This window comes from Drosophila sechellia, chromosome 2L, assembly GCF_004382195.2.
Source record: "Drosophila sechellia strain sech25 chromosome 2L, ASM438219v1, whole genome shotgun sequence".
NCBI lineage: Eukaryota > Metazoa > Arthropoda > Insecta > Diptera > Drosophilidae > Drosophila > Drosophila sechellia.
The window spans coordinates 17,496,813-17,521,463 of NC_045949.1; the positions used below are offsets into that span (position 1 = coordinate 17,496,813).

At 39.9% G+C, this 24,651-nt stretch overlaps 1 protein-coding gene and 1 long non-coding RNA gene across 2 annotated transcripts in view; one reads left to right on the forward strand and one right to left on the reverse strand.

Annotated features, from left to right (window-relative positions):
- Positions 1-24,651, reverse strand: part of LOC6614509 (putative neural-cadherin 2) — a 119,068-nt gene that overhangs the window by 76,910 nt on the left and 17,507 nt on the right. Inside the window, exons 3-4 of the mRNA XM_032727620.1 lie at positions 14,994-15,036; positions 3,842-4,563 (exon numbers count right to left, since the gene is read on the reverse strand). Coding sequence (XP_032583511.1) covers positions 3,842-3,896 — 55 coding nt within the window. The 5' untranslated portion in view covers positions 3,897-4,563; positions 14,994-15,036. The remainder of the gene's footprint in view (positions 1-3,841; positions 4,564-14,993; positions 15,037-24,651) is intronic.
- On the forward strand, positions 4,523-7,507 carry LOC116803605. Its single transcript, XR_004363680.1, has 2 exons — positions 4,523-6,696; positions 6,868-7,507. It is a non-coding gene; the product is annotated as an uncharacterized LOC116803605 (long non-coding RNA).

The window sequence follows — 24,651 nt, forward strand, 5'->3', positions numbered from 1 at the left end:
TCAAGTGTGCGGAAGCATAAAACAAACTCCTAACGGGTTAGCTAGCAACTCTTTTTTCACTTTCTCTCCCTTTCTCCGTACTCCGTTCGAATGTGTGCGTGATGGTGTATGTCCGCATGTATTTGTATTTGTCTATGTCAAGTGTCAACATTTACTTCGTGTCAACACAAATTGTGGCTGTGGCCATTTTAGCACCCGCAACAACTGCTCGTGTGAGTATAAGTGTGAGTGGAAAAGCCACAAGTGTTGTCCCTTCTTGGGATCGTAGCTCGCCTGTTTTTCCCAAAATGTTGCTGCCTTGTGTAGCTCGGGCTTGAGATTTTTCATTTTAGATGCGGTCGCTAACTTGCCACGCATTGGCCTTCCTCTGTCTCCCTCGCTCCCGCTCCACCATCCCGCTCTCTTTGTGCATTGCAAATGAAGCCACAATAATAAAAACACCAGGCTCTCATGTGAATACACAGGGAATATGTGGGTTCACATTTAAAATGTGCAAATATTTATACACCTAACATAATTTCCCAACCACACATTCGATGTTTTCCTGTTAGTCCTATAAGAAATTTAAGGGTGTGCTTAATTTGTAGCTTTTCATCAAGGATCTGTGAATCCCATAATGTTTTAATATTGTTTAAGAAGAATTGAAAGTCGCACTGCAACACTTGCGTATTTTTTTCACTGTTCAACACGCACACATGAGTATGGAGTGTGTTTGTGGCTTTGCCAGACTGCAACAACCTACAAATTATAGTTTTAAGCTGGCTTTCCCCTCCGGTTGTAGTTTGTCCTCCCAGTCAGATCCACAGTCGCACTTGTAGTAGCTGCTCTTATCTTCGGTGCTAACATTCTGAATGGTTTTGCGGGTTAGACGGCTTCGTCCTCTTGCCCCTCTGATGTCGTTTCTGTCGCATCGTAATTTCTAATTTGTTTGTATTATTGCCGCAGTTCTCTCCGACTTTCTTGCCTTATGAGTTTGTCTCTATTACGGATGACATTTCTGACGTCTAAATTGAATAATGCTGTTTAAGTGCGAAGTGCGAATGTGAAGTTTTAAGCTCACTTGACATTTTCTTGATGTTTCATTTATTTTCAATGGAGTGTTGGTTAGTATCTAGTCACCTTAACAATATATTACTATTTGATTTCCAAATGACTATCAAGAATCTCTTTGGTTATATTTTTCTCTTAAGCTTCCGGTATAACAGTTACAGTTCTGCTATAAATGAGAGAACACTCTTTAATATCTCCGTTTTAAATTAATAGTGGGACTTAGCTTACTTTGCTACTTAAGTGTAATATTCCGAAAATCTGTTGTACTCAAATATTCATGCGAAAGCTTTCTGATGTTGCTAAAATGTCCTTTCACAACTTTTTAAGCCCATCTCGAAACTCGACTACTCGACCTTCAGTATTATGGCCATGAAAGTACCTAAAATAAGAAACACTAGATATCGTACAACTCAATGCTATAAGTTTTCTATAAAAGATTTGCCAGAAAGCCTGGTTTTATACAGTATAAGTACCACAGGCGCCATAAAGCTCTTCGAAAAGACTCCTGGATTTTGCTTTGTTGAGTAATTGAAAAGCTTTTATAAGACGTTACTATTATTCCTTGAGTCCTGCCATAAAGCTTTTATGGAGAGTTTAACTTTAATTTCCCCACAGCTTACTTGCTTAAGCCTATTTGACATAATTTTTCGAAAAAAGTCAAGACGGGATTAGAAAATAAATTTTTAAAAATAGAATATCTAAAAGATTAGTTATCTTTCATTTTACCATAAATGCTTCTTCTAATTATTTAGGGCATTTGAAGTATGCTGAAATCTCCTTCTTTCCGTCTACTCTTGTACTTTTTTAAATATTACTTTCCAAGTTAACCACACGTCTGGACCACAAAGGCTCCCATTCGGTTTGCAAAAGTCGGATCCTGGCCATATGTTCACTTGAATAAGTCTGCTGGCCGAGTTGTTTGTGCAATTCGCAGTGATTATGTTTTGGCAATTGCCAGAAAACCTTTATACATTATAAAACAGTTTGGTTTGCCAGTTTGTAAAGTCGTCCGTCCAGTCAAAGTTTAATTGTTGAGGTTTCTGTTTGCGTCTGACATTTGTGTTTTTCGACCTCGCCCGCTTTGAAACTTAACTTGCATATATATGAGAATTTTTATGAGCCACTCATTAAGTATTTGGTGCAAAAGTTTCAGCAGTTTTATTTCTGCATTACTCTGATTTTTTTCCCGCTGGCGGCGTGTGGTCAGCCAAAGTAAGTCTCAAGTGCAGTTGACTTTTAATTGGGGTCGAAATCAGTGGCGACGGCGTAATTATGCAATGGAATTTCCAGCAGCGAGATTACTATTCTTTTTTTCCACCAGCTCATGCAAATTTTAGTATGCGCAATTTGGAGTAACTGCAGGGATGTCAAAGCTTAAGGCCGGCTTATCTGTCCGTTATATATGTGTATATACATGGCTAAGAAAGTGACTTGGATGTCCGCCGCAAGCGGTTGCAATTTATAAGAACTTATCGATGCCATCAATCACCTCAACGCACATGGTCCTTACCTCGAGCTAAACTGCAGAGTCTGGTCTAGATAAATAACTTTATTAAGTGCAGCAAGTCCTCATGTCAAAGTTCCAAACTTTAAGGGAAAAATGCAATTGCTTCGGCAGTGGGATGCGGGTTGCAAATTGAAATTGAACTTGAATCGAGCGGCAAGGGCTTTGTGCTCGATATTAATCAAAGTTGATTGCCTGTTAATATGGCGAAGCGATTGGATGGCAATCACAGCCAAAAGTTTCAACCAAACGCTTAAAATTAATTTTCAATTGGGGTGCGGGTGAACTATGTAAGTTCGAATTGATATACAAGTCAAAAGATACTTTAAGTGCTGAAGCAAAAGTAATGTAAATTAAAATGCAAAGGATGATAATTAATAAAAGCATGCTCTCCGATTTCTCAATTCACTAGCAATTTCATATTAAAATGTTCCTCCGTGCACCAAGTGAATTTCAAAACCGCTGAGCATCTGGCACTTTTCCAGCCAGTTCTGCACGCAATAGTTCTGTTTTCTAATAAACTTCAAAAATACAAATTAACAAAACGCCGCAGATTCTCCCCCGAGATGCAGTTTTATAATTAAAAAGCTCTCTGGCTGCCCTAGAGGAGAGTCTACTCTCGTGGGTTAACCCTCAACAACTTTAACTCGGAAGAAAGTAGGTGAAAGTACTATTTAAACCAGCCTTGCTGAAATGCTCACGAAGAGGCGGGGTGGCAAAAAAAATTGTTCCACTCGCCGGGAAAGAACTCTTTGGCCAAGTTAAATATGAACGGAAAAAGTGGAAAGGCGAAGGAAAAATAAAAAACAGAAATATGAGAGCGGCAACTTTTAACCCTTTATTCAAAAGGGTTGCCTATCTCCTGTTTTTTGTGCCTTGCCCTCACTGAGGGCAGTAGTAAATTTGGGAAGCATTTCGAAGGGGTGAAATGTTTTAGACTTCTTATACAAATATAATCCCTAAGCCGGATCCTCGTTTCTTAGAGTATTTTTCTATCATTATTATCCATTTCATTACATAAAACGCGTTAAAAGTTTGAATATAGTGTGCTTTTACTGCTTGTCTGCTATACACTTTGCGAAATTTGTTGAAATTTTTAAATAAAGTCAAGTTGTGTTTTTTATTCTAATATTCACATTTTACAAATAATCTTAAAAAACTTTCTTTGAATGCCCTTTTGTCAATTATTTTTCAAGTGCAGTTTAATTTGGGTCTGCAAAAGTTATCAGCGAGACTGGTCAAGTTTTCGTTTTCATCAAGCATAAAATAACACGGACTGGCACTTACCAATTAACAAAAGTTTCCAAATATGCATTTGAATGTCGAATGCGGCTGAGTCCATTCAAATTAGAAGCAGGCGATTTAAAAGCCCCGCCACTCGCCAGCCGGTTTTCTCCTACTTTCTCACTCTCTATCACGCTCAGTCCGTTTCTTTCGCTCGAAGGATTCTGCAGTCCGTATCCTTGGTGCTCCACAGGATCTTAGGCTCGGAAAGGCTGTCGATGGATGCGCTCAGCAGTTGGGATTTGTTGTCGCCACGGCGTAGGCAGCAGCATCTTGTCCGAAACTTTTTGATTTTAATTGTTGCATTCGCCTCGACTGCTTCTCCTGCTTTTCCAGATTTTCCCGCTTTTCCTGCTTTCTCGTTCCTTTCCGAATAACAGAGGCAATTAAACTTTCAGTTCTTTTGGTCGGGGTTGGCAATCGTGCAGTAAATGACTGACCCCGTTCGGATTAATCCCGTCTGTGTCCTTTGGTTATCGCCGTAGTATCTCTCCCTGTCACTTCTCCACTTCCTGTTGGCTAGCTGCAATTTTATGCAATTTTCTGGGGCAATTTGAGGACTCAGTCTCCGTTGTTTCTCGCCTTGCTTGTTTGGCCTGCACTTTAATTTATTTTTACTGTTGGTTTTGTGTTTTCTTTTGGGGAACCGGGCAGTTTTTAACTGGATTTGTCAATTATTGCGATTTTGTGCTTCCCATTGAATCCAGCTTAAGTTGTTGCCAGCCCTGCAAAAGAGTAGAAGGAAGAAACATGAAGATTAGATTTGCGTATTCGGCTACACAAAAGCAGGACAAGAAGATACTAATGCTTTAAGTATCCTTGGAGTAGGGATGAGATCAAAAATTAAACACACTTTCTTTTTCGTCTCTGAAAAGGACTAGATTATTATCAATTAAATTGACCTGATAAATTTAATATATACATTTTGAATCACTCTTCATATTGTAATTTAAATAAAAGAAAGTGGCCAGCTTAACAAGATCACACTTTCTGGTATTTAAATTCTGCCCAGCATCGATGATTAATTATAAAAGCAGTCAAAGGCCAACATAGTACAAATTATTGGCATAATAAATATTGTACAGAAGAAAATAACAACAAACGAGAGGAGACACGACGAGGCGCGACCAACTGAAATATTAAGTGCGATTAAAAATGCAATAAATGCGGAGCACATAAAAGCGAAATTGAATAATTGTGTGACACATTTTTTCGCCCATATTTAAAACACGATGTGCATATTTGCAAGCCAAACAGGCAAAAGAGCAAATGAGTTAAACAGTAGCCTTTTCATAATTAAAATATTAAATAAAGCCGGCAAATTTGCTCCCAGCTCACCGAAGTCACGCAAATAAAACAGGAGAGCTTTATTTCCGTTTATTGTTGCCATGTTGGCTCCGTTTATGCCCCATTATGACTCATTACCCCAAGAAATCAACTTTATGGACTCCAAATGTTGAACCTAAAAGTTGCAGTAGTAAGAGCTCTTTATGATCCAAAACCCGTTGCTTCGATTTAAATAATCCTTGAGAACTGCATAATGATGATGGTTGTGTTAGTAAAAGGGGTTTTTTTGCAATAAACTTTCTCTCATTTGAGTTTGGGCCTCGTCTGGTCTTGTTTTAATTTTTTTTGGAGCTTGTCTCTTTTGTGGCATGAATCACTTTTCTCCACGTTTTGTTTTCTAGCAACCGCAAAAGACAATACGGTGGCCTGTGTGTGTGATTTCCCAGTTTGCATGTGTGGAATGGCACACACACACATACACACTCACGCACTTGCTGAGAAAGACTGCTATTTAATTTATGAAGTAGAGCGCGTAAAAATTGTGCATTGTGGCGTTTTCACAATGAGCAGAGTGCGAAGGGGAATGGATAAAACAGGGACTTATCTTGCACTCCATGCACGCTTCCCCATTTTTCCTCGTTTTCCAGCTATTTCTTTTTTGTGAGCTTGGCACAACAAAAGACAGTTTAGAAATCGCTGAAGGGTCGCAGACCGACATTGTCATTATGTTTCGGAATAGATGCAAATGCTGCCAGTTATTATGTCAAGTGTTTGTCGCTTTAAGGGGGCTTACTCTCAACTGTGCTACATGGAATAAAGGGGGAGAATCTGAGAATTAATCGACCAATGTGGTAAACTATTTACATTAATATATGAAGGGGATGGAGAAAGTTTGATTTAAACTGCTCTCTTTCGCTAGTCTGGCTAATTCACAAGTCTGTCGGTGCAAGCTAAACTCTTTAGGCAAATTTATCCGGCAATCACATAGACCATTTATCAAATACTCGTACTTTTCCCATCCCTGCGAATTAGAGACGGAAACTTTTCTTGCAACACACACCCACGGACACTTTCGGCAAAACTTTCATCGAACTGGTAGCAATTTAACACCATTTTATGCAGGCGTGAGATGGGCGAAAGTTAATCTCCTGCTATAAATCACAAGTTATTAATGCTCAACGTGTTCGCTGTAGTGCTCAATTTCCCAGAGGAAGCTGCTGCATCATCGTGATTAGCATCAACTGTGACCTTATTGGCGTCTCATCACCATAGGATCTAGTTAGTTGCCTAATTAGTGGCAAGCTCTATTTAACCCAAATTTCAGCAGCTTACTTAAGTTGTAGGAACTTTGCATGCAGCCATATAAAGAGAACTTGTTCATAGCAAAGTTTTCCTGGGTAAGTTAATAATGTTGTATATATTTAACCATTCTTAGTGTTTGTTGACCATACTGACTAAGAGTTAAAATGCTAAGATAAACTCCAATCGGGCAGCTCATCCGAAAACGTGTTGATTGAGCTCATCAACAGTTGGAAATCAATGCCAGGACCTTACAATTCAGTATCCGTATGGTGAGTGTCTCAAATTTTCACATGGGACGAACTAAACTTGCACTTCATTCGGACAATTGACATGACCACTGACACGTGTAAGCCATGGCACGCGCTTTTCGAATTCCACGTATCATCTCCATGCGGTTCATAGATATATATATACATATATACACATTTTTGGATCGACAGGAGCTGGGAAAAAACGGACTAGACTACGATGAGGAGCAGCATCTCATGTTTCTGCGAAAGAAATGACGATGTCATTGTCATTGGCCAACCAGGCCAAAACTCCAGCGTCACGTAACGTCAACGAAACCAGTGCCAAACGCAAAGCAGAATCCAAATGCGACTACAGATTAAGGCGGGGAAGGGGCCGGATGGAGGGGGCGTGGCAGCAGATAAGGGGGCGTGGCAAGGACTCCGGACAGATTCGAGGAACAAGGGGACAAAGCATGAGTTATGGCCAGATATGACGACTGTGCTCAACAATTTCTCTCCATGATTCTTTATGATTGTGGTGCCGGGTGGTTTCTTAGTGGGTGGTGCCGTGATGCAATAGTCACTGTCTGTTCAGCACATGGGAAGCATTTTTTACGAGCGACATATGTTGCTTCAAGTCGCCTAAGAAAATATACTCTATATATATTATACTATTTATAAAGCAAAAACTAAAGTTAAGCTTCAGTTAAAGGTAATATTGTTTTATTATTTTAGACACTGACGAAAAAATAAGATTTAAGTTTAGTTCGTTTAAGCTAGATTGCATGATTTTCAATACTTTTATTTCTATTATACATTTAATAAATATTACTTCTATTGACAATCTTCAGTGGGTTGTTCCGAACTTTTTTCCCTCATATTTCGCAGGCAGCTGCTCTTGATTTCCTTGTGACATGTGCTTAATCCAATTTCCAATGCAATTGTCGCCACTGTGATATGACAAAACTGTGGGGATGATGCAACTCACGAGGACCCCCCTCATGTTTTCCAAAAACGCAACTATCCTGCTCTCGTGCGTGGCAAAGGGACTCCATTGTGGGTTGACAGTGTGGAGCAAAGTTTTTATGTTCTTGCCATTTCCCCGGGCAACGCCCCGACTATTTTGGTCCTATAAATGCGAGTTGTACAACTAGATGATGGACAACCATTCGACTCTGTTCACAGCGGTTGTCCGGTAATTGTCGAAAAATTTCGAACCAATGCCCTGACATCGCACATGGATGAACACAAGTCAGATGGATAATTATGACCACGGAGCAATATGCCCGAAAACCAAATGACAGGTGCGGACTCTGACTAAGAATAGTTGAGCAATGTGATTGGGAGCAGTGGAAACTCGATGAGTTGTCCGGCTAAATGCAGAACAAATTAAACAAATCTACGATGTCTGTCAGCCATTTTGGATGCTATGTTTCGGTGGCCTTGCTCTTTATCATTTTTGCTGGCTACACTGAGTATAAATACTATGTTAAAAAATGTGAATGTAAAATATATGCAGATTCCGGGCATTAGACATCTAAGAATATTCTTGAAAGCAATGATTGTAAGGTATGAAAGTAAGAGCAAATACCTGACAAATTCAATACAGAATTTCGCCAAGTGTAAGACCTTGGGTATCTAACGATTGAGCGTGGTCGAGCAATTTGAAAGCTCAATCATGTTGCAGCAGCTGTTCGTGCGAGTGGCCAAAATGCTGAAATGCCAAAAAAACCGAAACGCGTGTCCTCCTGTTTTAGGGGTTTTCAGGCCCATCCCCACCACCATCCATCGCTCACACTCACACATGAGCAAATTATGTAAATGACATTAATCCTTATGGCGCACAATAGTTTAACGGTTCGGCGCTTTATTGTCACGTCCCAAAGGAGAGGCAGCATCAACAATGCCAAACTCCGGCAGTCCAAATGCCATCCGACCGAACTGGACCCGTAGTCCAGAGTCCTCAGTCCGTAGTCCGGACTTTTAATGCCCACGTGCTGGGGGATTGCGTGTTCCTCTTTTCCGACATCCACTCGCTTGGCCCCCCAAATGACAGCAAACTTTTTCCTTGTTAATTGCGAAATCACTTGGTGGAACAAAAACGAGCATTTCCCCTATATATACGGCAAATATACCGCACCCAAGGACTCACCCACTGCACAGCTTACATAATCAATTACGTGATCAACGTGATAACCTTCCTCTTGATTTGATTTATGCCCTGGTACTTGTATCTCAAGATACACTCAAAGGAGCGATACTGGCTGAGTGCGGGAAATACTCTGGGCTTTGACTTTAATTAATTATTTTTTTTTCGACAAGCCAAGGGATTGTATCTGCTCTCGATCAGATAAGAACTACTAAATGAACTGTAGGGTTTAGGGAAGAATACAATGTAAACAATGCAAAAATACAACATATGCTGAACAAAGCATACATGTTGAAATATCAAATATTCGACTAGCTTTTATGTTCTTAGCGTTTCTCTGTATCGCCATTCAATTTATTATTAATTACCGAACAGCATTTTACACTCCGGTCATAATATATCATATTGATTGCATGTAGATAAATAGAGTGAAAATGCAATGTGTGTTCCGAGTCCCAACATTTAACTGCTGATTATTAAAAATTAAGTGCTTTTAAGGGCGAAAGAGGTAAAGCTAGTTGATTGTTATAAAAACGCGAGCAATACAATCGAACATTAAGGGTCAAATAAAGATCGCAATAATCGCCGAAGAAATGTGAGGGAAAATTGCTTGCAATTACACCTGAAGGAAGAAAAAAATAAGAGAAAACCAGCTGGTGGTGCTAATGTCTGACCATTTTCCAAAGTGCTTTTCCCCGCGCTCAGCCAACCCGTCGAGTGTGTTCCCCACACTTCTTTGGTTTTTTCGCTGCCCGATTAATTTGTCCGTCGCCTAATTAGAATAATACAACTAATGTGGCCGGATCATGACACCCCAAAAACCCCACCTCCACCTCCTTTCACATGCGCATAATTAGCTGAAGCACTCTGAGTCTACCCAACCCTCTATCCATATCATTAACCTTCGAGCCGCATAAAATCATGATGTATAAAAAGTGGAGGAAACCTTGGCGGAAATGAGGAAAATCACAGTTTCGTTTTATGTACTCGCATTAATGTGCGTTTCTGGGAGGGACTGAAAGTGGTCGGCTGCCCTCGGGAACTGGGGGCTTGGATGAGTGCTACCCATGGATGGCCGTGGAGTACTGGTTTATTAATTCGCTGGAAACATGCAATCGCCTTGTTTACGAAGAGCACCATGTTGGTATTAGCCAAAAGAAGCAGTCGAAACTGCGAAACGATGGCCACCCAAATATGTCCAAATTGCTTACAGGATGTAATGTCCTGCAGCGAATCACTATGGAAATGCTAAAGCTTAAAGCCTCGGATTTACTTTTGTGCGAACTTCTTGCTCGTGATCCTTAATCGTGATTTAGCTGACATTATGGGTGGCTATCAAGTCAAAGATGAAAGGGCTTTTCATGGAATGTGTCGCACACAATGCTCCTTGCAATTATTACCATGAAGCAAGTGCAGTTATTGCTCAACTCGCAATCCCCTAATGCTAGAGTCAACATCCCAGCATTCCTGCCATTGCCACTTAAGTGCCTTTGGTGACTCCTGGCCGACAGCGCTTCGTCCCTTTCACAGTGGAATTTCTTTAAATATTTAAAGAGCAATCGACTGCCCTGGGATCTCAATCAGTGCTCGAGAGGCACAAGAGCGAGAAATTAAACATGCAGCTCGTTCATTTTTGGGTCACTCAATTAAATGAGTGCACCTTGAAGAGCACTTGGCAAGGTAAATTCTTCGGCTCCTGGAAAAATGAGTCCTGGCTATTCCCTGCGAGTCCTGGCCAGTCCACCAACTAAATCGATTGCTGCTCACTGTTCGATGATGAATGCTCGTTGTGCAAGTCGCAGTCGATGGGATGTCTTTGTTGTTGGCCCGGTCAAGTTGGCTTTTGATTAAAAGGACATTGGGAAATAAAGTAGAGCAAAGTATGTGCTAAACTTTGTTCAAGTACGAGCAAGAAAGACAGTCAATGGAAAAGAATTCCCAAGCCCAGCCAACGTACTCAGGAGGTATGTAATTGTTAAGTGCTCATTAGAAATGCTCCAGACAGAGATGAGGTTGCATGGGTGTTTTTGCCGGGCGCCATCTCCTCCTGGCCATGTGCATTTTCAATTAAGGAGAGCCAAATATTTTGCCTGCACTTTGGGCGAAGGAGCCAATAAACTGTTGAATTTACGGCAGGTCCTAATAGCTTTTCGCTCATTTATCCCTTCAGCTCGTCTGTACATATATCCTAGAGCAGCTCAACGCCTTTTGAGGTGAATCGCCCCTGCGATTTAGTTGAAACATTTTTGCAGATCTGATTGCAGTTGCGTGCTCGTGTTTTCTATTTTGATTGTCGTAATTGTTTTCACTTTCACCGAAATGCTAAATTTAAAACGTCAATGCTGAATTGATTGCCGTTTAATTCTCTCATTATATAGTCTTTAATTTAATTTTCAAAACTAATTAATTAATTTGAAATCCTACCTTTGTTGCAGATTATAATATAACTTATAATACTTTCAAATTGAAAACATATTTTGAATATGCACCTAATTAAAGCCTGATTAGAAGTCTCTATCCAACAGGTAATATTGGAATACAATTTTGTAATGGCAATTAATAATATTGTTTTCATAAAAAGGCTGTAGTTTGAAGTTCCTTTCACCAAATTCCCTCAATTTCCAATGCCTTCTGATTCCTTATACAGCCGCAAGCCACCTTAGAGTTCAAGAGCTCGGTTCAATCTCTTGCATCGCCAAGTTCTTGCCACTTTGAAGCTTACGTTTTGGAACAAATTGAATTGCTATTAGGCACTCTGGGCCACAATTTGCAACAGCAGGAACAACAACTGCCAGTCGACCAGGGGAACAAGTGATGTGTGGCAACCGCATTAGGGCATCTTCCAGTCAGCAACGGTTTTGCCGCCTGATCCTGCACTCCGTTTGCAGCTCCTTTTTCCTGGCCAGGATGCTCTTTTTTGCATTCACAGTTGGATGGCGATGCTGGGAACTTTTACCACTCGAGTACATTTTGTTTTTGCAGCCGATTAACAGTCAAAAGAGGGCAACAGTCGGCTAAAAACTAAGACGTTGCAGATTGTTGCCGGCGAATTTCCTCTTTCAGCACTCACAGAAAAATATTTGTACAGAAATTACACTTGCCAAATATCAAGAAGATGGAAGAAAAAAGGGATTTTACTCAAGTAAATGATCATTTGTATTTAAATTATTTATATTCTCATGTAAAACACACATATATATATTTATGTAAAAACCTACAGCTTTTTTGAGTGCATTTGATTCTCCCCTTTTTGTGGCACATTCTCCCTTATGCAAAGCCGACCGCAATATTATCCAACTTGAGAAATGCAGCAAGCAAGACGCATATTGACTTCTGTGTTAGCCAGATTGTTTCGGTCCTGGTCGGAAAAGTGTTATCCTGCTCTCGGAGCCCTTGCCTTGTGACTATAATATTTGATTTTTACTATCACTTGGCATTGTTATGCGAGTTGTGTGGGTTGTGGCTCGTGAGAACTCGAAGGAGATTACAATGGGCATCAGCATAATGTGATGCCGTACGGTCTGCCGTAGTAAATTGATTTTTTCAACAATTTCCGCAGTTATGTGGCATTAAAATTTTCACTTGCCTCAATTTTAGTTCTTAACCTACTTTACACACAAGTTGGCTGGGAGAACTTAACAACAGGAAGAAGATAGCAGAAAATAACGCACACACGGTATCAAACTGGCAGCAAACAGTTTTGAGTTACAGCGGAAGGTGTAGGTTCAAAGCTCTGAGAGAAAGATTACGCGGGTGGGAGAATGTAACGGGAAGAATGTCAGTGGTTAAGGTGGAAAATGGATGGAAAACTATTTTGAGAGCATGGCAAAAACTTCAACTTATGCCTGCTCTTGCACATTTTCATTATGAACATTATGCATGTGTTTGGTTACAGCTAGAATTCCATCAGTGGAAAGAAGTTAGACCGAATGTTTATATACGCTCTTTAATCTAAAAAGTAAGGTGTTTTAACAAAGTAATTCATTTTGATACAGCTTTTTTAAAACATGTTATATGCAGATTATATTAACACAAAGTTCATTTCTTCGCTTTTAGAAGGATAGACAAGGATTCCTGTTAAGCATTGCATTTCTGAAAAAATGTCATCACCTTGTAATGATTTTGTGAGCGACAATCATTGCGGTGTATTTGCGGGAACTCATAAAAATTCTTCGTAAAAGTCACGGAAAATCCCTTCTTTTCCTGATATGCGTATAACGGAAAAGTTTAAGGAATTTGCCCTGTGTGCGCTGAACACAAGTTTTCGAAACAAAAATAAAAGAACTTTCGGTAGGAAATTCGTCTTCTTGTTGACGTGAAAGTAATTTTCTGCACATGACAAGTTATGCTAAGTACGAGAAGAGTTCAGGTTTGTAACAAGATATGCTTTAGTTGCCCTTTCACATCCGCAAATATTATTTAACTTTTGTTGCATCTTATTTAGGTAAAATGCTAAAGGATCCCAAGTCAGTTAAATTAACTAAATAATTGAAGTACAAAAATTGCCGGACAGCAGACAGGAAAAAGTTTTTACATGTCGAAAACCTGAAAATAATTCGCACACATACACGGCGAAAAATGAAGCGTGTTCGGAATAGAAGTAAAGAAATCTGAAAAGTTACCGATGTGCAACGTTGTAAATTGAAATAGTTTTCTGCAATAGTGGACAAGTCGTAGCCATCTTACAGTTGTGTTTTATTCTTTTTTTTTAATTAAACTAAGATTACAAGCGTAAAGTTATTGTGTCACACATCTGGAGAGTGAGGGTACTTTTCTTACTGGGCTGAAGAGTAAGCAAAAGTCATTTAAACTTTCGTATGCCTGGTCAGCCGTGACTTAGCATGCATATCTCATACTCAGGACTGGAAACCCTTTCCTATACAGAAACTTTTTCGATATTTCAAATGCAGCGACTGCGAGATGGAAGGGAAGGATAAAGAAAGGGGCTGCCGGCCTGTAGACAATAACTTTGCAAAATCCAATTACGAGAGCTGAATGTGTTTGGTGTGCCTTTATTTTACTTTTCGGTAGGTTTTTCTGCAGCCTGCATATTAAATTAGCCAGCAAATTGAGTGAGCCCTGCAACCTCTGACCTTTTTTCCTGGCCCACACCTTAATTCTGAGGCTTGTGCTGCCAATTCGAAATCAAATTTGCTTTATGACCGGTTCGGTTTTACCGAATCAGGTCGAAGGGATGTCCGACTCACTAATAAACAAGTTAACAATGCAGGAAAGCAGGCCATGCCAGATATTGCGTATACGCAATGTCTTACGTGTGCGTGCTTCGGGGAGAAGGCTGTCTCCGGGGTTAATTTCATTTGTCAATATGAAAGCGCAAAAGTGATTTACTTAAGTGTAAACTCATTTTCCACTCAACAGCAGAACAATAACAGCATTGCACTTTGTTTGTTTGTGTGCTGTTGCAAGTGTCGCAATATTCCTGCCACACCGGCAGCAACAAAAACAACAATGTCCCAGCGCTTTTCACCTTAACAACATAATGGCAATCAACTGATGGAAATGACGCAGCCACAGCTTCCAGGAAGGATTCGAGTGGCTGGCGAAGAGAATTGAAATTGGCTTGGCAGGAGTGGAGCGTAGTTGGCGAATGGCGAATGGCAAACGTTGTTGCCCCTTGTTGCCCATTATTCATTTAAACCTGGGGATTGAGAAAAAAGTGTTGCATTGCCGCACAATCGACAAATAAGCCCAAGGCAATGTATATTCTTTTTCAGCACCCGATTCCTGGATTTTCCCTTTAGCTTCCTCTGCAATTGAGATATTCATCCACACCCACAACGTCTGCGGCTTTCGATTTGTTTGCAATTTAGATGTGTATATTCTGGGCCAGCCAAAGGTTACCCTTCCAGCTTTCTTGAAAATTTGTAAGTTAGATGAAATTGCTTTTGATAGACAAATGCAGCATGTGTGTGTTCCTGGATTGTGTGTCTTTATTTTTGATTGAATTACCCAGATTTGCGCTGAGATAACAATCAACCTGGCCGACGGCAATTGTTCAAAGTATTTATGGGTGGCCATTTTGAATTGCTCGGCAGAAGACGATTTGTTTTAACAGTGCGAGGAGACTCCAAGACATTCTCATAAATAAATTAAAGGAGATTGTCTGAATGGGAATTATTAAACGAGCTTATGTCGTTCTAAAAACAATTGCGAGATTTTTACGTACCATTTTGATTGCTGGCAGGAAGCATTTGAGCAATATTCGAGTTCTGTAAATAAAAAAAGGAAATGGTTATTAAGTAAATCGTTTCATAACATAAGAATTACATAAGCGTGGTGATTAAAAGCTAACTGACATCAATATATATTTTAAATTCCATTTTCACATGTATTTGAAACGTATTTATTATTCCTTTTGCTAAGACACAACTCGGTTTTCCCCACACATAATTTATTCCCTTGTCAGCTCTACATCATTACTTATAGATATATTCATTGTAGCTTACTTCAGTCGATTTATTTTAAACGCAATTGGCAGCGTTCGTCTAATGAAATTCCGGAAGATGTATTCCCTAAATCTTAAATTTTAATGTCACAACACATTTTCCCGTTTCATTTGCGCTTCTTTCTGTTTTTGTTGTTTGCTGGCAGTTACACCATGATTGCCAGACATTGCTGTTGCTTACCATTTCAGATTACGGCCAGAGTTTAGTTGGCGCACAGGGCTTTTCCCTTCTAGCTGACACATGCCTACAAGCTTATTTATAATAAAAAATCATACATGAGCGCACAGACAATGAGACAATAGACGAGAATGGTTGGTACAAGCGGAAAAAGGGGCGGATGGGGAGTGGCAGGACACGGGGAAACCGGAAAAAAACATACAAACAACAAGAAAAACGGCACGAAAAATGCTGGTTTGGGGGAAAATGTGGAAATGAGAGGCGGCCCGGCTCTGTTGGGAAACTTGTGCTTTTCCTGCTCTTCCTGGGAATTTTCAGAGCCGTCATTAACTGTTATGCGTGCGTCTGTGTGAGTGTGTGTGCGAGTTGGTGGGAGGTGGGGAGTTATATAATACAGGGACTCATACAAGCACACCTCATCTAACCATTCAGTGACATCATTTGGTATGGCAGATAACATTCAGCCAAGTGCACAAATGCACTGAGCAATATATATTTTACAATAGGGTAAATTATTTTTAAAATATGTTATACATTTACACAAGAAATAAACATTAAATTCAATATAATATACTACATTGTATATTATTTAACAAGTTATCTTAAGCAAATGGAATAGGTATTTTTCCAAGTGTAGTGTATAACAGCGAGATTTCCCAGATGGGTCAGTGGGCGTGGTGTGTGGTAGGTCGTGCAGGATGGAGGCGGAAGAAATCCTGCCACCTTTACCAAATCGCCCAGCACAACCTAACAATGTAATGAAATTTTCGAAATATCTATGATGATTTGCGGTTGCCATGATTGCCGGCCAGAAGACGCTAGAACCAGTCCCAGTTGCACCCATCCTATCCCTTCGGTCTGCCTCTACTCGTGTCCTTGTTTCACACATCCTGTCGCCAAGCTTGTAGGCTGACTTGCCCCTTGGTTTCCTGGCTGACAAAGCCAAGTGACCGAAGTCGCACTTGGTAACTCGGGCCCGTTGAGTCCTTTGAGGCGCCCTTTTTATGTGGGACTCACTTATGTCTGTGTGTGCGCTTCTACATTAAGCTTTAAACTTTGATTATGATTATATGGAATTTAAAATCATAAATTGCGACTGCTCGTAGGTGATATTTTTCAAAAGAAAATGCTATGCGGGTAAATTCCCAAGAAAGCATGCTGTAATAAATTCGATTTGGGAATATTGAGACGAAAATCGTTGTGCAAAAGAAAATTTATTGCAAGCTCCAATATCGGCAGGCTTTACTTAATTGTATTGCAAGTTATGAATTTAATAAAATTTTAACCGGAAATTATATTCAGTGCAAGTAATCCTGGTGCCACTATCTTTACAAATCGTCTCTGGTGTTTATGATACAAATTTAATTGAGACAATTGTTTGTTATAAGTGGGCTTCCATGGTTATCAATTCTACAAGAGATTGGTCCAACTAAATGACGAGGAAGCTTTAATAGCATTTGCAATTACCCATAGTCTTTATTATTTCCAAAATAAAAGACAATAAAAATCGGAAATAGACAACACTACCCACTACTTGGATAATGGCGTTGATGATGTGGAAGACAGGAAAAAGCAGCCAACAGGCACTGTAATCTGAAATGTGTTTGTAATGGAATTTCATTACTCAACAATCATCAAACTTTTTTTCTCGTCGCTGTGCATTTGCGATATTTACTTCACTAGCCAAGCCTCGAAATTGGCGTAAATTTAAACTGACAGCAGACAATAATTGTATTATTTATGGTGATGACGATGGCGCACAAGTGTGGCACGAGATTTTACTCGACTCACTACCATTCTGGCTTCCCAAAAGTTGTAAGGGAATTATTGTGAAATTTGTGGGAAATATAACGAATATGCGCATTCGCAATACGACGAGTCTGGGTGTATGAAAATGTCTGAGAGTTTTGTCGCATGCAAACATAAATTTTTGTGTGCCATGCAAAATAACGTAATAACATTAAATATGCAAATGCCTTTTGTCAGCCATTGCATTTGCACATGACAAACAGTGGAAAATGGGGGTGTGGTCGGGGTGCGGGCTCCGGGGCCGGGTGCACACCCATTTACTTGTATTTGTATTCATTCATGATGATTGCAGAAGGAATGAAATGGCGGAAAAGCTGGAAAAAGTGTGGAACGGGACAAGCAGAGCCGGCAGAGCCGTCGACTTCATCACACATTTTGCAATTTGCATAAAGTGAAAATGATGCACATTTCTGTTTTCCTACGACAATTTGCCTTTTATTGATTTTCTTTGATTTCCTTCACTCAGATCGCACAGTCAAGGCCTCGCACTTCCCCTTCCCCTGCCTGTTCCGAATTTTCCCCATTTCCCACGCAATTTTCATGCCCAAGGAGCTCTCTCACTCTCTTCAAGGGTCTCCGACGATTCTACATGTGTTTTGAATGACGTTGAGTGCTGCTATGCAAACATTTTCTAACGAACACTTAGTGCAAATAGATTCGAGGGCTGCCAGCTCATGTGAAGTTTCCCATTTCGCATTTTCCATTTTGCCCACTTGCACACTCACTTGCCACTGCATTGTAGCCAAGTCTTCTCGGGTTTCTTAGCCTTCTTTTTTATTGCTTGCCAATTACTTCTTATTTTATGCTGAAGCTGCATCAGCATGGAATCTTTCAATTTCATTAAAATTCCAAACAATTACATTTAAGCTGACACTTTGCCAGTGCCCGGGATTTTATTTACATGTGAGCCAATCAATTTCTATGGGCTTTACACAGCGAAAAATCTGTGGGGCAATTGGGATTTACATATTCATATTGACATTTGTAAAACAAGTATTAAGATCCTCCCAATGCCTTCACTCTCTCCACAAGAAACATGATCTGATAAATTTTTTGGATTCTTTAAACAGATTAGCCAGTTGCACGACTTAATGACTCTGCCAACTGTGTAGAGCAATTAAAAATGCCAATTTCGCGCTCTCCAAGCTCTTTGAAGTTTGGCAGGACTCAGTCACTTCTGCGCCGGCTTCCTCCGCTGTGGACGAAAACTTGTCCCAATGGGTTGCCGGAAAAGTTTGCCATATCACCAAGAGCCACATCAATTGACTGGCTGTCCGCCCTAGCATTTTCCGCATTTTCGCATTTTGCCACTGGCAACTGCTACACATATTGGTCAATAAAGTGCGCTCAAATTATTTGCCACAACTTGTGCACTTTACCTATCACACAAGCTGAAGTTTGGGCTCGGTGCCGCGCTCTTCCCTCTGAGATTTGTTGTTAATTTTTGGGTAAATTTGTCGAGAATGTTTCGGTTCCATGGAGACCCCCACTGCTCATTCAACTTCTTACCGTATGCCCTATGCAGTTTTGTAGCTGGTGTTGCAACTCGTACTTCTGTGGCAAACTTTTAATTGATTCAATCGCCTGTGCAAATTTTCGGTTTTGACACAGACAAAAAATTTTATTTCCTTTTTTTGACATTTAAAAAATTTCATCCTTTTGGAGACAATTTTTTTTTTTTTTTAGTAAAATAATCGAGGTTTATAAAATAAAATTGTTATTCACGACTCTTACTTATTATAAAACAAAATATATATAAAATTCTTTTAAAATGTTTTGCTATTAAAAAAAATATATGTTTTGTTTTAAACTTTTTTTCTGCGCACTAGCCAGTTGACTGTTAGCCATTGTCATCGTCTCATTTCCCCGGGTGAATGTTCCTGGAAGTGGAGGCCACCACTCGCCATGGGAGCTCCCAAATTTGTGCGTGCTGCTCCCGGCGTGCTTGCGAAATTAGTTAGAGGATTACATTTGTACTTAATAGGATTTCTCATTAGGTGGCGGTTCTGGATCGAACCGGAATATTTGCTCGATTTGCTGCCAAACACGCAGCACCCTTTCCATCCATTGCACCCTCTGTCCATTAACTTTGAGCCGCACAAATGCCAGAATTCACTACTCGGGGGAAACAGTAGTAAAGTGGCAAAATGTATGCAAAACAACGTGTTTTGGGAAAGCTCATTAGTTTTGGACTTTAGTAGTAATGGTTGATAGTTGAAGTGTACACAACTTGAACTTTGCTGTGAGATTGGGAAGCGCCTTGGATGGCCAAAAACAAAACGCAGTTTGCCATGTTATAAACGAGTTTTTGATTTCCACAGTTTCTGTACAAATTCCAAAAGTACCAAAGCTTGTAAGCATTTCTTACTTTCTATATTCTCATTTGCGGAACGCACTAAAGGACCATTCTGGCGGTTTCTTCACAGGATTTGGGGTTTAAATGCAATTTACATCTTTTCAATCGCAGCCCATTTCACTTCTAAGCCACCACCGCATCCACATTTCAACGCCCAAGCCGCGAATGCGCATTCACAATTAACCACTTGGCAAGCCATAAATTTAACGCACACACACACATGTAGGCACTGGAAAAACCGCAGTGGGTCAGGCACATACACATTCGGCAGAGCGGAAACCAAATCATTAGCTAGAAAAATTGACCAGGCCAACACAAGGAGGGGAGGAGGGCAAACGAACCGGACTTTTATTGAATTTTTCGCTGCTACCAACATTTGGGGGAAAAACAGAGGATTTGATGCCACGGGGGCTGAATAAATTTCCATCAACTGCATTTTGCAGTCAGTTTCGGATGTCCCGGCAGTTAAGCGACCACATCCGCCAGAGGCCAAACCAAAATAATTATGTAACCAGCAAAATATTTCTGACCATATGCCCCATCCTGCTATTCAAAGTTCCGGCCACACAATGTAAGCAAACTCGCCAGATTTTTAATTTGTTATCTGTTTGTTCTGCCTCCCATTTGCGCGTGTGTGTGTGTTTTTTTATATTTCCGTGAAATGTTGTCACTGCTGTGATTTGATATGGGCTTAGGCCCTGTCGCCATGCAAACTGGTCCCTGTGATTTTGGCATCAATAAAAACATTGCCCCAAAAGGATCGAAAACATGGCGGCAATTATCGCAAGCTGTGACAACAGTCAAAATTAATGATTTTTACAAATCGATTTTCGATTTATATTAAGTTTCCTAACAGCAATGATATAAGTTAATGGTAAAATGGTATAGGTATGTTTCACTTCTTTTCTTGACTTTTTTCATATCGACTCACTCCCACATTATTAGTGCCTTAAAGTGGCTCACAACTATGCAAAGTACCCGTATATGGGGCACAGGTTTAAAGTCTCTAAGCATACACAACTGACCGTATCAGTGATTATTAATGAGCAGGCCATAAAGCTCTTCTCGATTCAGTGGTTGGCCAAGTGCGAAGGCGATAATCAACTGCAAGTGCGCAGTAAAAACAACAGGCAGTCCAACTGGCCGGCAATCAACGATTCGATGCTGATTAAAATCGCAACCATCTCTGCTGTGAGGGTGAAAATTAAAACCAGAACGGTGGGGGAAAATCGAAGGAAGGCGGGATGGGAAACAAGAGAGCAAACGGCTAAGATAACTGAACACCAAGTCATGACCATATCATCGATGCAGGCACCATAGAAAACAATTGCAATTGCTGCGAGTGCGAGGACAATGGTCAGTGCGGGCGGATTCAAAAGTGGAAAGGGGGGGGTTGGGGTTTGAAAGTGACAAAGGGGAATTTTGCGCCCGCTGGCGGCGGGAAAAACCAGCATCACATCCATGTGGGCAACGTTAAGCGCCGAATTTATGCTTTGCCCAGCAGCAGAAGCTGCAAGCAGCCGATGGCCAACTCGGCCCCCTTTATCATCAGTTGCACTGCCATAAGTATCGCACAAAAGGCATAAGTGCTGGGGCGCCAAAGGGCAAGGGGAGAGGAGGGGTGGTGTGGACACAGGAGCGGACAGTTTATATTGCCCCGTCGACTGTCGCAAGCATTTTGCACCAAACTCCCTTTGACAGGCATCGATTTCATTCAAAAGCAGGTGCAACCTCTAAAAGGACACTGAAAAATGGCTTTAACCAGAGCCGTATTTTTTAAGTGGCAAAAATATACTTCCAAAGGAAAAACTGATGCCAATCGCAGTTTATTTTCATATCTATTTTTATTGTTGTTAATAATTATTTTAAAACATTTAAATTGGTACGTTTAAAGGCGCCCAGGCACACTTTAATATCCTTTAGTTATAAAATAGCTGCTGGTTGAAAAATCCAGATGCAGAGCATCATTTCACCTGGCATGGAAAACAAATATTTCCACGGGCTACACTTATAACGAGAAATTCCGGCCAGCCATGCATAGGAAAATGCCTTTCCCGCTTTTCACAGCATAAAGCAGAGTATGAGTTATGTGTTGCGCAATTAACATTTGTAATGCTGGCGCACCAGACATTTTCCCGCATTCTATTATTTTCGGTCCCTGGCAGAGCACTTAAAATTAAAAATTACAATTACATTTAACTTGGCAGACAGAAGCGAAAATTTTGCAGCTCTGCGCCAGATGCCCCCATCCCGAAAGCGTCTCCAAGATGTGGCGGCGATACTTTATTTGCCACTCGGCTGGCTGAAAGTTGCCAGTTGGCAAAAGCTAAGATATGAAGACGCCGAACAATACACAGGACATGGGACACAGGTTTTCCATTTGCCATCTCTTCCCGTTTTTCTCGTTCGCGTGCAGGAAACAAATAATACGAAATTCATTAATTGTCAAAGAGACGCATTATGTTTAGTTGTTTTTAGCGTCTCTATGGCCCAAAACTTTTTATTTGCTTTAAATGCATTTTTACAGCAGCCCTTTAAGGACAGTTGGCGAAGGAATATTGGTCATTAAACCTCAATGGACCATTGACCACAAACTTTTAATTGAATAAATTTCCCGAGTCTATATATGTATATACTTTCATGCGAAATTTTCCACAAAATGCAGCGTTAGTGGAATTTTCCATGCAGCCAGACGACTGCAGTGCGCAGAGCTAGGGGGAAATTTTGAAAATGCCTCGCTGTCATCGACAACAACGGAAATTGAACTAATTATGTATTAGTTTGGCTCCAGGCGGAAAATTTGCGTTACGATGCGGATGAAATTGGCTTTTCAAATGTCGCCCGCTGCTGATTTGTGAATATAAATCGAGGATGCATTGGGCAACCGAAAATGGTTTCCAAAAAGTTGTCCTTTTAAAATGCATTCGATTAGATTGGCTCAATTGAAAATCAAAATGGAAATCAATGGGCAGGATTTGATTTGGCTGCGACCATTTTTCAGCTTCAATTAGCCAAAATAGGCCATCCCTTCCGCTTGTGCCAATTTATTCAGTCCTTGTGGTGGCCGCAATCCCTATGTACACAATAATAAATAGCCATCAGCCTATTGTCCCAATGAATAATAGGACGAAAATCGTTGGCACTTGAGTTATATAAACATACACTTCACACCGATGGCCTTGGCAAACAAATCACTTAGGGATGCGGTGTCTCGAGTTCATGAAACTCCATAAAAATAAGCCATTCGCGTCTGGTGCACATAAGTGTATGTATGAGTGAGTAGCTCGTATATTATAAGTAGACGGCACATTTAGCACACATTAATAAAACCGCAGTAACGTGCGACGAACAAAGGGAAAAATCGCCACAAATGGGAAAAAATTGGCAAAAAGAATATAAGTATATAAGTATAAGGCAGAGAAAAATGTTCGACACACGCAGACACTCGCAGCAGCAACAATCACTCATCATAATGATGCCCAGACATCGAGGATAGAGTTTTGGATGAGGCGGTGGTCCTCATATGAGAGCCTATCTCGTGTGTATATAATCCTGGAATTTTGGCAGGAGTAAATTAATTGAATTCATTATCCCTGATAGATGTATGTGTATTTATAAGCGTGTGCCAGAAATGGGCATTTAATCAAATGTCCACAGTATGTGCCTATGTTCCTGGCAAGAATTTAATGGGCCAAATGAACGGAATCATGAGCTGCCTCTGTTTGCTGCAAAACTTGCTTAAGACGGCGCCAGTAATCTGATTATATTCGGATTTCCTTTCAGCAAACAATTATTGAAAATTATACTGATGAAATAAGTGATGCAACTAATTGACTTTCGATTATAGGAGTCCCAGATGAGAAAATGTTTATTGCTGGTTTGACCAAGAATGAGTTTAATGTTTCAAATAATACATTGATTTATACAATCATAGACATATGGTTAATTGAAATAGTAGAATTTTCGAAGGCTACAACACAATCTGAAGTACAAAGTTTCATTTTATACACGTGGAGAGGTTATACTAACTTTGGTTAGAAGTTTTTGATGAAGTATTTGGTATTTGGTATACATTAGATTTAATTGGGATTTAAGTTTAGTCAAAATGTGACAATGGATATAATAGTATAGTAGTATAGGAACAGTGTGATAAAGAAATCCTGTTTTCGTTGTTTGAGATCACAAAAGTTTGATTTTTAATTTTATAAAATTAAAATAGTCAGAAATATGGCATAAATTGTTAATTTTTTTTGGCAACGCTTTGGTCAACATTTTAATTTAAGTTTGTTATTAGTATTGAATAGTTATTAGGTATTATTTGTAATTGGAAATTTATTTATATTTTGATTTGAAATTTAAGCATTTAATTGGTATTTCGGAAGCCTTTTATTGTGGATTATAAAAGCGATTAAATTTCTAGTTCGTTTGGGAGGAAATTGAAAAAAAAAATGGTTTTATGGTTATATTTGTTCAATCCAATCGTTTAACCTTGATGGAGCCACAGCACATTTTATCAATAAATTTACCCCAGCTTTTGGGGATTTCAATGTGTTTGCCATTCCGCCCACGACAGTTTGGTTTGTTGTTTCATATCAAACGTGTGTATATGGTATTTGTATTTTATATGTATATATACCGTGGATATCCGTTCAATTCAGCCAGTCGTTTGCGAGATACACGCAGCATTATTATTGTTGTTACAAAATATTTCCAATGAATTTTAAATGTGGGTGCAATTTTAATTTGATTCACCGCCTCGATTTTGTTTTTTATTTGCTATTCGCGTGTACCTTTCCATTCTTTTTATCATTACAATTAAATTACAATAAATATTGTTTTTGGGACCCGCCCAACATACGTGTGTGTAAAACACGTACCCACTAGTGTGTATTGGTGAGGAAGTAAATGTTCCTTGCTTCTTAATTAAGGGAAACGCGTGTCGGAGGCATTTCAAAAATGCACTTTCAAGGCGTATTACATGTAATATTTTCTGTCACTTTGATTTCAATTGGTTATTGTAAAGGGCTTCGACAATC